This window comes from Cydia splendana, chromosome 17 (assembly GCF_910591565.1).
Source record: "Cydia splendana chromosome 17, ilCydSple1.2, whole genome shotgun sequence".
In the NCBI taxonomy this organism is placed as follows: domain Eukaryota; kingdom Metazoa; phylum Arthropoda; class Insecta; order Lepidoptera; family Tortricidae; genus Cydia; species Cydia splendana.
Window position 1 is genome coordinate 14,690,389 of NC_085976.1, and position 13,097 is coordinate 14,703,485.

Genomic DNA, 13,097 nt, shown 5'->3' on the forward strand with positions numbered 1-13,097 from the left:
TTAGTGTGGGTCAAATCTTGGTAGCTGAATTTGACCCACTTTTCGATTTCCGATTCAGTTGAAATTTTGTGTAAGTACGTAATTAAGTATGCAAATCGGATGATAATGCAACATTATGATAACATGGACTTGATCTGATGATGGAGACAGGAGGTGGCCATGGGAACTTTATCGCAATAAACCCTAACTAATTGTGTTTGGGTATATTAGAATTGTCTCGATGAATCTAATACAATAATAATTGGCTGTGGAAAGAAAAATACATTCAGCGATAAAAGCTTATACCAAAAATTGATTTTTTTGCCATAACTTATTCCCCATTTCAATATTTTATACTGATAGAGCAATGTCCATTATAGGGGGCCCATTACTGGATCCACGTCCATTACCGGGGGCCCATTACTGGAGCTTTGGTGTCCATGACTGGAGAAAAAAAGCATAGTTTTAATTTGTTAATTATGTGGAAACTCATTGCAGTATCTTTGATACAACACGCCTAAAACATGAAAGGCAGATAGGACTTTCATCTTTTAACACGCTAAGCGGAAGACCATTTACATGTACAAGGGAAATATCATAAATACTCCAAATTTCCTCTTAAATGTCCCATGACTGGTGCTGTTACTATAACAGTTTACAACCCACTTAAAAATATTATTACAGTAAAACGGACTATTTGGCGCCCCGGGCCAATACGTTTCGCCGCGCCGCCCCTGAAGTCAAGGAAGAAAAACAAAATGCAATCCGCCAGGGGCGACGTATGCCCCGGCATATGCCGCCCCTGGGGGTTGGCGCCCCGGGCCATGGCCCGGATGGCCCTAGGGTAAATACGTCCCTGAATACACCGAATAGACCTACCGACCGGCGCGTCGCCGTGACCGAAATCAGCTGGGCCGGGGGAGCTATTTTATAAACATTAGATATTCACATATTTATTATTAACAAACCTACTATAACTTACAAGACATCTTCAAGACTGTTTACTCTGATTTAATTTAGTCGACATAATGAACTACTCAATGTCAAGCAAGCTATTCAAATGATAACGCGTGGTAAAGCGGTAATTTTCCAGTAGCTATCTATATTTCGTTTTCATGTTAGAATAGGTACTTCGCCAAACGAAATACATAGGGATGACAGATTATACTACGAAAAGTCGTGACTATTTCTATAGGTTATTTAAGTTTCAACTGGCGTGTTCTATCAACCATTTCAACTTTGGTTAGGCCCCCAGGAGCTTAAAAACAGTGGCAGAGATAAGAACGCAAACTTATGATGATACAAGTTTAGATATTGAGTATCATTGAAATTTGGACTGTTTCTATTTATAAAAATAATTGATAAACTTAACAGAATGCTTAAAGTTGACATAGGTATCAATTTACTTGTTTGTTAACCTCAACAGGTATATAGGGTCACCCACACCCACAAGCTTATCATCTGCCTGGTAACAGTTTGCCTGTAGGTAGGTTTGTGAAGTTATGAAATCGACATAGTTTCACCCAAAACATAGAGGTTATAAAGTGAAGTTCTTATATAAAAGTCACACGACCCTTATGGCGGCGGGTTTTATATTGAAAACAATTTTATTTCTTCTCGTGCAATTTATTAAGATTTATTAATGTGTAAGATCGCGATTAAAGAGAGCGGTGGTGGCCGAGTGGATATGACGTCCGACTTTCAATCCGGAGGTCGCAGGTTCAAATCCTGCTCGTACCAATGAGTTTTTCGGAACTTTTATGTACGAAATATCATTTGATATGCTTGCTTTTCGGTGAATGAAAACATCGTGAGGAAACCTGCATACATCTGCGAAGAAATTCAAAGGTATATATGTGAAGTCCCTAACCCGCATTGGGCTAGCGTGGGGACTATAGCCCAAGCCCTCTCGCGCATGAGAGGAGGCCTGTGCCCAGCAATTTATAGGCTGAAATTATTATTAAGGTCGTGATTTGTATCGTTTCTTGTATTTTAGGTTATGGGCCAAGGCTGTGTACAGTCGATGTCAAATATGTTTACATTTTCCGCCCTACTACAAAGGAGCCTTATTACGACTGTACGTTACAAGTGTAGGTATTAAGACTAAGTATAAGCCTAGTTGTATTCCTAACCTGCCACTACACTATTACAGTTATTATATGTAATTTCCCAGTATTTCAATATAGGGACAATTGCTAATGACATCTAATGGTAGCATAATATCAACCCTTTTTGGTTAGGTGTACGTATGTTTGTAGTGTGCCACTTTTCTACCTAAAGTACCTACCTAAAATAAAAAGGTCTACTGTGCAAATAAGTTTTATTAAGCCAATGCACTATCGCAATATTTTCACGTAAATAAGATAAGGTAGGTATGTTTACCTAAATGTAGATAACAAAATCACATAATCATCCTAATCTAAATTATGTGATCGACGATCATCCGTCATTAAAATGTTATCAGAAATTCATTAGTATCAAAATGCCACACTCAAAGTTTACGTAATTTTGGCGTTCATGTTACCTTCACCATATTTATATATTCGCTGATATAAAAACACATTGAATGGGTATTCAGGGACGTGGGTACGTTCCTAAAAAAACGGACAAAATAAACACGTCTCCCGAAGATAAACTTTTAAGACACAGGAAAATAATAAATAGGAAGTTTCGTGTACTGACCCCGAATAAAAACTGCCAATTTAATTTAAAACAACACAACACTGCAAATCTCACAACTCTGGCTAGTGATAGCAATAAATTTACGTTGTTACAAGATCAAGACAGTGACCGGTAGCAGAGAAGGCCATTGTTTCTTCGTCTCCCAAGTGACCACCAGAAGAACCTTGCAGCTTTTCCCTAATAGCCACCAAAACTGTTATAGATATGTATTTATTACTAACAACGCTCTTACCGTTATTGATTATTCCACTGGTGACCTCACGCGCCACCGTAGCTCCAACTCACTTATTCCTGAGCCGAGTGGGCCCTTGCGCCGACTCCTCCAAGATGGCGGTGAGAGTGTCGGAGCTGAGCATCATGCGCCGGTTCTACGACTTCATACTGTCGGGACAGCTGAATATTACTGGGAATTTCAGTGATGGCTGGGATATTAAGGTTTGTTGTTTTGTGCATTTTTACCATAGTAAAATGTCTATAGTCATTAGCGGTGATAGGGAAGATGGACAGTCAGTACCGAGTTGGGGAGTAGATGAGATGATACACACAGATCGAGATCGCATTAACACTCGCTCGTCGTTTTATCCGGTTCGAAGGGCCACCAGCAATAAAATAAAATGCTGTTATACATTTTTAGAAGTGCGTGGTGGAAAACGCATTTCGTTCAATAAAGTAATAAATATATTACAGGGACCTATCTGACCTGTTCTACTTACCTGTTATTGCTAGTACCTTCTGATCCTTAAATAAAAATTTGTTACTATACTGTAGATTTGTAGATAGAACAGACCGCGTAGCCAACATATCGCTTACGCTCCGTAGCGAACGAAATGCAACTGTATCCGTCGCACTAGTATATACGAGTGATAGAGAAAGATGACTACGCTACACCACGGAGCGTTAACGATTTGCACGTTGGCTAGGCACCCTGAACAGTAACGAAATACAGTCACATTTTAGGCAACGATGCAGAAGTGCCCAGACATACGCAACACCGACACATGCGACCACTACCGGTCTTTCACGGTCGTCTCTGGCGGCTGCAGCGGCGAGAGTTTGCCCGGCTTCGATCACTACAGCATGTTCTTCCACTACCTTAGTCCCAAGCGAGTATCTATTCCTTTCCTACTAGTCACGGGAATACTTACCAATTTTAGAGAGACAGACCCCACACTAGCGTCTATTGAGCGTCGGCGTCTAGTCAGCGCGGAGACGCAGCAGCGGAGCACGGAGATGGCACCAGTAGGTAGGAAAGTAATTTGCTGTACAGTACCTGCAATAATATATTACACAACGAAGGCCGCAAAAATATCTGACACGATCTTATTTGTAGAGCCATAAGAGCGTCACATATTTTTGCGGCCTTCGAAGAGTAGGTAACATATTATTGCAGGTGACTGTAATCATAGAGTAATCTATATCTAATAAGTACAGCAAATTATTTCACTACCTGAGCTCCAGATTACCAGTTTGATAAGTTGAACTAGTTGAAGTATTAATAACTCAGTCACACAAAGTTTCGAATCGACACACGACCGTACCGGGGATGTACCCCCCTATACCTACTCATCACAGGACCACTACCGACGCGACATCCATTCCTTCAAGTAATGAAAGGACGCTTACCACGAGGACCAATTTTTGCTACACCCGTTCCAGGGTCCATAATGTACCTATATAACATCTGTACTATGGTATGCAAATAAAGATCTCTTATCTCTTAATTTCGTACATTGACCGGCTGTTCCTACCTCTATTGCACCCACATAATTATATTGCTATACTTCTCGCAGTGTCATGGACCGCCGGCATCATAAGCGGGATAGCAATATAATTACGCTCGTGTGATAGAGATAGGAACAAGCGGTCAGTGTACTAAATTCCTTGTACTAAGCTCCTTGTTTAAGCACCAGAAAATCAAAATTACATAACCATGACACGACGTTGACATGTAACTTTTAAATCACTTTCAGAATGAGTTGCCCAATAAAACCTGGGCAGTACCGCATTGAAAACTACCCGTTCTTCACGGAGGACAACTACCTGGCCGTGACGGAGGCTAAAATATCCACCAGTGTGTTCGGGTACACGGTGCGGCTAGAAGGCTATAGCGATTCAGAGCAGGTGAGCCCATTATGCATTATGGTGTGTCATTACGTCTACGGTGACCGCTTACTATCAGGTGGGCCGTGTGCCAGTTTGCCACCGACGTGGTATATAAAAAAACCGGCCAAGTGCGAGGCGGACTCGCGCACGAAGGGTTCCGTACCATTACGCAAAAAACGACAAAAATCACGTTTGTTGTATGGGAGCCCCACTTAAATATTTATTATATTTTGTTTTTAGGTAGGTATTTGTTGTTATAGCGGCAACAGAAATACATCAACTGTGAAAATTTCAACTGTCTAGCTATCACGGTTCATGAAATACAGCCTGGTGACTGACAGACGGACGGACAGACGGACAGCGGAGTCTTAGTAATAGGGTCCCGTTTTTATCCTTTGGGTACGGAACTCTAAAAAGTACATTTTCGACTGAAAGCGTGCTCTTCTACAGATACTGTGCGTGGAGGCGTACTTGCGTCTGCTGTACCTGCGTGACCACAACTGGCTGGACCTGGAGACCGCCGCCACCGAGCCACCGCCCACCGAGGAAGACGACTAGTTTAAAGCAATCATCAATTCACTTGCCTTTGTTCCATTTACTTGTCTTTGTTCCATTTACTTGTCTTTGTTCCATTTACTTGTCTTTGTCCCATTTACTTTGGTACTGGAGTCGGCTCAGCGTGTCGTTTTCTTCTATACCTCTCTGTCGCCCATATTCTCATCATTCACATGCTTTCTTTTCATATGATCTCTTACACAGCTCATTTTCCTTGTTTCGCCTTTCCTATTAACCCCCCCACATTCATTCCTAATGCCGTCTATGACTTTCATCCCACCATATCACATGCCCATACAACGAGGGATTTGCTCCTACTTTGGTGGGGTAAGAGAAAGGGGCAAAAGAAACGCTCGTGGGGAAAATAAACAGAGATACTCAAAGATATTAAAAACTTAATTAAATGATAATACTAAAAATAAACCCAAGCATAAATAAAATTAACTCAAAAATACTTACGTAGAAAGACTTTCATCAAGCAATACATGAAATGAAATAGTACTCACAACGATGGCAAATTAAGTTTTAAATTTTCGTCCGACGTTTCGAGGACGGCATTGGACGGTGTTGTGGTGTGAATAATAATAAGTAAATATCGTAAAAATTTAAATCTGTGCGATTTTGTCACGAGTCATCACAATCTAACCTAATGTTCTCCCATCTCTATCGCATGACCGCTCTTCTGCCTTACATTTAGTTTGTAATAAAACTACAAAGTCTAAAATATACTTACACATATTAACTTCTCACTCAGCCCACCTCCAGACGCCGTGGCTCTCTCTGACCGTCTCTCTGTTCTCTTATCTCTATCGCGTGACCGCTCTTGCCTCTTCATTTCTAACATATTCTGCCTTACATCGAGTTTGTAATAATACTCTACAATATACATACCTATATTAACTTCTCACTCCGCCCATCCCCAGATCCCGTGGCTCTCTCTGACCGTCACTCTGTTCTCTACCACGTGACCGATCTTGCCTCTTCATTTCTACCATATTCTGCCTTACATCTAGTAATAAAACTACAAAATCTACGATATACATATATTAATTTCTCACTCCGCCCACCCCCAGATGCCGTGGCTCTCTCTGACCGTCTCTCTGTTCTCTCGTCTCTGGCGCGTGACCGCACTCGCCTCTCCCTTGGCTATTGCTTTCTTCCTCTCCGTCCTCTTCTGTCTGATTTCTAGATTCTTCTTCACCTGTTAAAAGAATAAGATTAATTATTTTATTACATGGCCAAGGCAAAATGGCTATACAAATTGCAAATATTTAGGAGTCGTTAATTATCCTATGCCACCAATTTGCTTGGTCCTGTTTGTCCCAATTTGGTCTTGTTTATACCGTAAGGTCGGGGTACTTTAGCTCCCCAAAGTGACTTCGCTCACCCATGAAAACCGATTTTATTGAATTGATAAATTCTTAAAAATTACATTATGTGATTAATCTGTTTTTGTGTAAGCGTTTAGTGGCGTTTTTAAGAATTTATTATTTCATTAAATGGGTTTTCATAGGTGGACAAAGTAACCGTGTAAGGGCTAAAGTACCCCGACCTTACGGTACATGATTATGTTTTGTAGGTAAAGCGAAAGAAGGGAATATCATTTTATTTCGTGATAAGGAGGATTTCGCCTTGGTTCGAGTTATCAATGTTTCACTGTATAAGGAACTGATAGTGATAGTATGATCTGTTTACCTGCTGTTTCACCACCTCCGGCGCTATCGTGCTAGCCGACGTATACGACCTCATGGACCTCACATCCGACAACGCCTTCTCAACCATAGCCAACCGGTACTTCTGCGAGTTTCTATCCAGTTCTGTGAGCTTATCGTCTTCTTCTGTGAGCTTGTCTTCTGTGAGCTTGTGTTCTGTGAGTTTATCTTCTGTGAGCTTGTGTTCTGTGACTGCGATCAGTTGTGGGGGCTCGTCTTGGATTTCTAGGGATACTGTTTTGTGGGTGAGACGTTGTATGGATGTTTCGTCGTTTTGGATTGAGTCTTCGACCTGTAACAATAAAAATATAGCGTTATGCAACTTTTTATTAATAAGTAAGGATAACCATTTCTCTTCTAAATAAATATTTCTCTTTGGTTATGTGTAAGCCTCATCTAGAACACTTTTTGCATAGCTTAAGAAGCGAAAAAGCGATAGATGAAGTTCGACTGCCTGTTGTGCGGCTCAGGTTTGACGATAAGGAGTGGGGAGGGTACCACATTATACCTGGGTCTATAGGCTACCCCCACGTGATATTTTTTTATCAATATGTTGATTTTTGCAAAAACGACTTTTGGCCGCCTAAATCGGTCAAATCTACGTCTGTGCAATGGGATATTTAATAGGTATTTTTTTTATTGTGATTTATACCTTAGTTATTAATTTTAATATATATCACCACTAAATATGAAAATGCTTTTAAATTTGACAATTTAAAATGCACGAAAATGCTACCTAGCCGATAAGTTGATTGTCACGGGTTAGAAAAATAGTAGGTATATCAAGTATAAATCGACAACTTTATGATATTAACACTTTGAGCTAATACACTGGGGCCTATTGTGCTGCCCTCTACATATCACGCACGCTCCTTTTATACCGTAAAGTGATATTTTTCAACGTGCACCTGTTTCCTAAGCGCGGCTAGCTCTTCTTCATCGTATTTCTTGTTGTCGTGAGCCGTGTCTTGTGTGCCATCCGAGTCTTTTGTGTTCTGTGTGTCTTCCGCCTCAGAATCCTCGTCGTCGCTCACTTGAAGACCTATACCAAGTTCCTGTGAAGACAAAAAATGGGGTAAGTAAATTGAAAACAAACTAATAATTACATTTTAAATGAACCTTGTGAAACATTGTGATTGACCGTGATTTAGGTCGTCGTAAGCCGTCGTAAGGGCTCTACGTTTGCCAGCCAAAACACAACCTTCAGGCTTTCAATATATCGCGATATCGCGTCCGAAGGAATGAAGACGGTTACCATTCGCATTTGTGGGTGACGAAAGACGCGGGCTTAGACCTCGGTAGTGCATAAAATTATACGATGGATGTCACCTCATTTAGTTGAAGTTACTGGAGTGGGGTTCCTGAAGGTCGCGGATTAGAATCTCGCTCAAGACGGTGCATTCTAACAGTATTCTTTGTTTTTATTTAAAAAATGTTTTACCTCCAACAACTCATCGTCTACAGCCCTGGCGCGCTTGTAGCCCGAGCATGCGACCTCCTTGTCTAGCTCGTCCTCTCGCTCTAGGTCGCTGAAGCGCGGGTACAGGGTGCTCTCGTAGCCGAAACGCTTTTTGAAGAAGTCGCATACGCAGCGGACGTCGCGGTCGAAGTAACTGGAAACAAAGGAATATGTAAATTGTTTAATCCACATATGCCCATTGGGTCGTTTATGACCCACATGAAAAAACTAGCTTCAAAGAGTTCAGTTCAGAGCAAAAACTAGTTCTAGTCATGTTTCTTGTATTAATTAGCGAGCCGCCCCGGCTTTGCAAGGGTTAACAAATTATACACCTAAACCTTCCTCAAGAATCACTCTATTGATAGGTGAAAACCGCATGAAAATCCGTTCAGTAGTTTTTGAGTTTATCGCGAACAAACATACAAACACACAAACAGACAGACGCGGCGGGGGACTTTGTTTTATAAGGCGTAGTGATATACTTAGCTCAAAGTCTCGAATGTCTTAACTAAATTATAACATCAGTAATTAGTTTGTTTAAAACCTATCTAAGAACTATCATACATCACAAATATTTTACTGAATACCAATATCAAATCTGTTAATCAGTTTAGGAACTACGATGCCACAACTCACAGTTCAGCATCTGTTTGAGTTCAGATTAATTGTGGGTTCGGTTCATGAGATTCCTTGTTGAACTCACATGGCGGTATGCTTGGGTTATGCGATATTCAGCGTTATGACCTTAGCATTATGACTCCTAGCTTGTCTTAGGATGAAACTAAGAGGGGGGGGGGGGAGGGGTTGAGGGGTTGACTTACAGTTCAGCATTAGGGTGCTCCGTAGACACCATCTGCGGGAAGTCAATGATGATGGGGTTCCCCTCCTCATCGATCATGATGTTGAACTCGTTGAAGTCTCCGTGGATGACGCCGCAGTTGCCCAGGCGCACCACCAGCGACATCAGCTCGTCGTACAGCGCTGGCACGTCCGGGACGGAGCGGACTTGGGTGCTGCAATCATCAAAATCATTGGTCATTGCTATGCCCTGGTAAGCCAAAGAGTGCTATCTCAAAAGAAAATTCATTGCTAACTTTCTATTACTGAGAAATCCATTTTCAAAATCATTTGTTTTTGAGATAGCGCTATTCGGCGTAGGAGGGCAGCCAGCAGCTGGCAGCTTTTGAAAGTTGTCGAAATGTCATATTAATTTTATATATTACGCAAAACTCTGCGAAGAGGGCGTCAGTAGCAAAATCACAGGGCCTACCGTGAAAATCGAAAGTTTAGTTTCTGCCTCTCTATCACTCTTCTCTTGCCTATTCGATCGATAGAGAGGCAGATAACGAAATTTCGATTTTCGCGTTTCGCGGTAGGCCACCTGTAACCTGTAAACAAACCGCCTTGATGCATCAATGTCATAGTGAAAACATGTCAAAAAACTGTTTAAGGCCTAGTATGTATAAGTTACTCTATGGTTTACTATGTGTGCTGCACTCTGGCGGCAGAACATTAAGTCGAAGTTTTGCACACCAATAAGTTGAGCGATTGTAAGATCATGATCAATAATGATCATATTTAAATATGTATTAAAACATGTTAAGTTTTCAACATTTTAAGCTTGTCACTTTACTTACTCTTAGCTTAGGAAGTGATGTAGTTGGCGCAAAATAGCCACTACTCTCAAAAATGAGTTCGGCGCTGCGAAAAAGAATAATATTCTAAACCCATGTTAAGAAATAGTGAAAACCTAGTGCCTACGCCAATTCTTGGGATTAGTTTCCAAGCGGACCCCAGGGTCCCATGAGCCGTGGCAAAATGCCGGCATAACGCGAGGAAGATAATAATGATTTCCTATAAATCATAGATACCATCGCCCAGACTGTTAACTATACATCGGTGGACTTTATGCCTTTTGTAATAAGGTCCACCAATGTACAGTTAGGAGAGTTGCTGTTTGTACTTACAGTGGCCCTCCTCGCACGAGGTCCATGACCACGCAGTGTCGGTTGAAGTCCACGGGACGGGGCACGGGGAACCCGCGTTCGTGCAGGGCCTTCATGTATGCGAACTCCTATTAATGCAAATATCATTCTAAATTTCCATAGTATTGCGCTTCCATATTTAATATTGAAGCAGGACATTTAGAAAATAGGCCATTTTAGAGAAAGGATGTTTTGCAAAAGGGATATTTGGTAAATGGATCTTATAGGGTGGTATTCCATTTAAGTATCCAATTTCTTTGTCCAATGTGCATTGCGTCTCACTCCTCATTAAGCAAAATGTGAGACGCAAATAGTGCAAATACACATTGAACCAAGATATTGGACAGATTGAATACCATCCTTACCAATTTCTGTAAGATTGGATAATATTAATTTTTTAATCTCTGAACTTGGCTTCATACATTTACGAACTGCAAGAGATTGAATTTTTAGCGAAGGTGCAGCAAAACTTACCTTGGTGGCAGAGATGCGCGAGAGATAGAGCCAGGAAGCGCGGTGACGATGCGCGTGGTAATCTCGCTTGTCTTTGACGTTGCGGAAACATGTGCGGCCCAGCCTGCAGGATTTTACAAGATAAATACATTAAATACACTACTAGCTAGAGCATGAATACGAACAGCAACTCCCCTATTGTCGGTGGACCTTATTACAAAAGGCATAAAGTCCACCGATGTACAGTTAACAGAGTGGGCAATGGTACAGTGTTTCTAAGGCTGGGAAGGCATGTCGCATGCTTATGAAAGCCCTTTGCACCTCTGGGGTGCCTCAGCATCAGAATATTAACAATACAACATGTTTTATAAATAGACAACATATGCCCAGAAAGTAGCAGAGGTGATAGCCATACAGCATAGATAGACAAATCTGTCATTAAATATTAAGCAGTTAATCTAGCAATGACTTTTTGTTTAATTTTATACTCATAGTCTAGTTTTATAGCTAAGTTGTTGTTATTGTTATGGTCACTAAAAAGTATTTCTAGCATAGTTATGGGTTGTATTCCAATTTCCACCTGTCCAATTTTCTGGCCCAATGTGTATCTCACATTTTGCTTAATGAGAGAGTGAGACGCAATGACATTGGACCAAGAAATTGTACAGGTGGAATACCATCCTCAGTGACCAGTGGAAAAATAGAGACAAAGATAATTTTATATGAAATAACTTTCTAACAATATTCAGAACTTACCGATGCAACTTCAAGCATAGTGGGTTATGATCTTCATCAGCAACTGTGTAAATGTTTGACTCTTTGCCCACACCAATCTGGTTGCCGAATGAGGCAATCACCTTCCTGTTGGTTAGTGCCTTGAGCGCGAGGTAGTCGTAGCCAGCATTGGTGAGTCGGTAACCATCATCTGTCAAGGATTTTCTTTAAATGAGTAACTTAACAGCTCAATCACTTGGATAGGGTTACCCCTCTCAACTTAGAAATATGGTTGCACAATGTTTCATTTGACCATACGCGTTTTTTTTTTTCAAAACCATTGAATTTTTAGAAATTTTACAATCTAACCTAACCTAATCAAATGGCTTCTGCAGGATGCCATTTAAAAAAGTTTGGGGAATTTAAGTTTTTGAAAAAAATGTTGTTCGGTCAAATTAAAATTTGGGAAATGAAACATCAAACAAACATATTTCGAAGTTGAGGTACCCTTGGGTAAACATTTATTTCGCAAAAATAACTAACATATGACTAAAACAGATAAATAAGTAGGATAATTTTACATAGATCAGCATTCCTCTGTTGTTACAATGAACCTTTTCAATTATTCTTAACTCTGCGTGATTAATTAATTACTTTTAGTGGTAAACATTGCAACAGTCTGCAGTTTTATAAATGTTTGTAACATCCTAAGGCTTGTATGATAGGTTTTCATAAACACCCTCCGGATGTAGATATGTTGTATCAGATTTCATATTTTAGATTCTTTATTCCTTTTATGCAATTTTATTAGGTCTTATTATTAATGTTAGTTCCAGACTGAGCTCTGTAACTTACAGTGTTTTCCTCGCTCGTACGTCAGCAGCCTATGTTTACACAACTCTTTCATTAGTTTATGGACTCCGCCGTGACGGAGATTCGCAATAGACGCCACAAGCGAACCCGGCACCAGCTCGTGGTTCTTCATGCCCATTTCCACCTAAAAACGACACGTAAAGTAAGGTTAGGGATAATGTGGACCAATCACTTAATTTCACTTTAAGCTCAACACATACCGCGGTCAACACGCGGAAGTCCTCCCCCGTCAAATAACGTAAAATTGCTACGTCGAGTTTCCCCATTTTGAACTGGAATGCGGGGAAAATTAATATAAACACAACTTTTACAGCGTCATGTGTACAATGAAAGAAAATGAAGAACACATGAAGAACAAGAACATGGAACTGACAGTAACACTAGGGTGACAGTGACAGCAGTAGCGTTTAGTTAGTGCTTAATATTTGTTTTTAGATATAAATTACAAAATATATTTACATCTGAATATCATATATATATTATTGTCATCATCATCATTGGCAAAAATAAATATAAAATTTAATTACAAAAAATAAACCCGCGCCAACTCTGCAAGTCGAACAGCTGTTCAGCGTTTAGTTT

At 40.5% G+C, this 13,097-nt stretch overlaps 2 protein-coding genes across 4 annotated transcripts; one reads left to right on the plus strand and one right to left on the minus strand.

The window, feature by feature from the left end:
- The first annotated feature begins 2,865 nt into the window (after window positions 1-2,865).
- LOC134798977 (uncharacterized) lies at window positions 2,866-5,322 on the plus strand. Its single transcript, XM_063771401.1, has 4 exons — window positions 2,866-3,096; window positions 3,619-3,764; window positions 4,632-4,782; window positions 5,215-5,322. Exons 1-4 carry the CDS (start codon window positions 2,866-2,868, stop codon window positions 5,320-5,322), a joined length of 636 nt encoding a protein of 211 aa, XP_063627471.1.
- Window positions 5,323-6,350: 1,028 nt separating this feature from the next.
- On the minus strand, window positions 6,351-12,855 carry LOC134798861 (uncharacterized). 3 transcript variants are annotated; one of them, XM_063771251.1, is made up of 11 exons: window positions 12,716-12,855; window positions 12,498-12,639; window positions 11,685-11,853; window positions 10,950-11,052; window positions 10,458-10,564; window positions 9,312-9,503; window positions 8,473-8,644; window positions 7,940-8,086; window positions 7,199-7,323; window positions 7,015-7,168; window positions 6,351-6,520 (listed from the first exon to the last, which is right to left on the minus strand). In XM_063771251.1, the coding sequence occupies exons 1-11, from the start codon at window positions 12,779-12,781 to the stop codon at window positions 6,374-6,376; spliced, it is 1,524 nt and encodes a 507-aa protein (XP_063627321.1). In that variant the 5' UTR covers window positions 12,782-12,855; the 3' UTR covers window positions 6,351-6,373. The 3 variants fall into 3 exon arrangements, with proteins under 3 accessions (XP_063627321.1, XP_063627322.1, XP_063627320.1); XM_063771252.1 differs by having other exon boundaries at window positions 7,015-7,149; window positions 7,180-7,323; XM_063771250.1 differs by having other exon boundaries at window positions 7,015-7,323.
- Window positions 12,856-13,097: the final 242 nt, after the last annotated feature.

What these genes read in the sequence shown, in the direction of transcription:
- LOC134798977 (XM_063771401.1), top strand. Translation starts at nt 2,866, where the DNA reads ATGTATTTATTACTAACAACGCTCTTACCGTTATTGATTATTCCACTG. An exon ending in TTCCACTACCTTAGTCCCAA is followed by an intron (nt 3,765 to 4,631) that starts GCGAGTATCTAT and finishes AATCACTTTCAG; the next exon opens with AATGAGTTGCCCAATAAAAC. An exon ending in GCTATAGCGATTCAGAGCAG is followed by an intron (nt 4,783 to 5,214) that starts GTGAGCCCATTA and finishes GCTCTTCTACAG; the next exon opens with ATACTGTGCGTGGAGGCGTA.
- LOC134798861 (XM_063771250.1), bottom strand. Translation starts at nt 12,781, where the DNA reads ATGGGGAAACTCGACGTAGCAATTTTACGTTATTTGACGGGGGAGGAC. An exon ending in TAGCCGCGCTTAGGAAACAG is followed by an intron (nt 7,324 to 7,939) that starts GTGCACGTTGAA and finishes TTATTGTTACAG; the next exon opens with GTCGAAGACTCAATCCAAAA. An exon ending in CGGAGGTGGTGAAACAGCAG is followed by an intron (nt 6,521 to 7,014) that starts GTAAACAGATCA and finishes TTCTTTTAACAG; the next exon opens with GTGAAGAAGAATCTAGAAAT.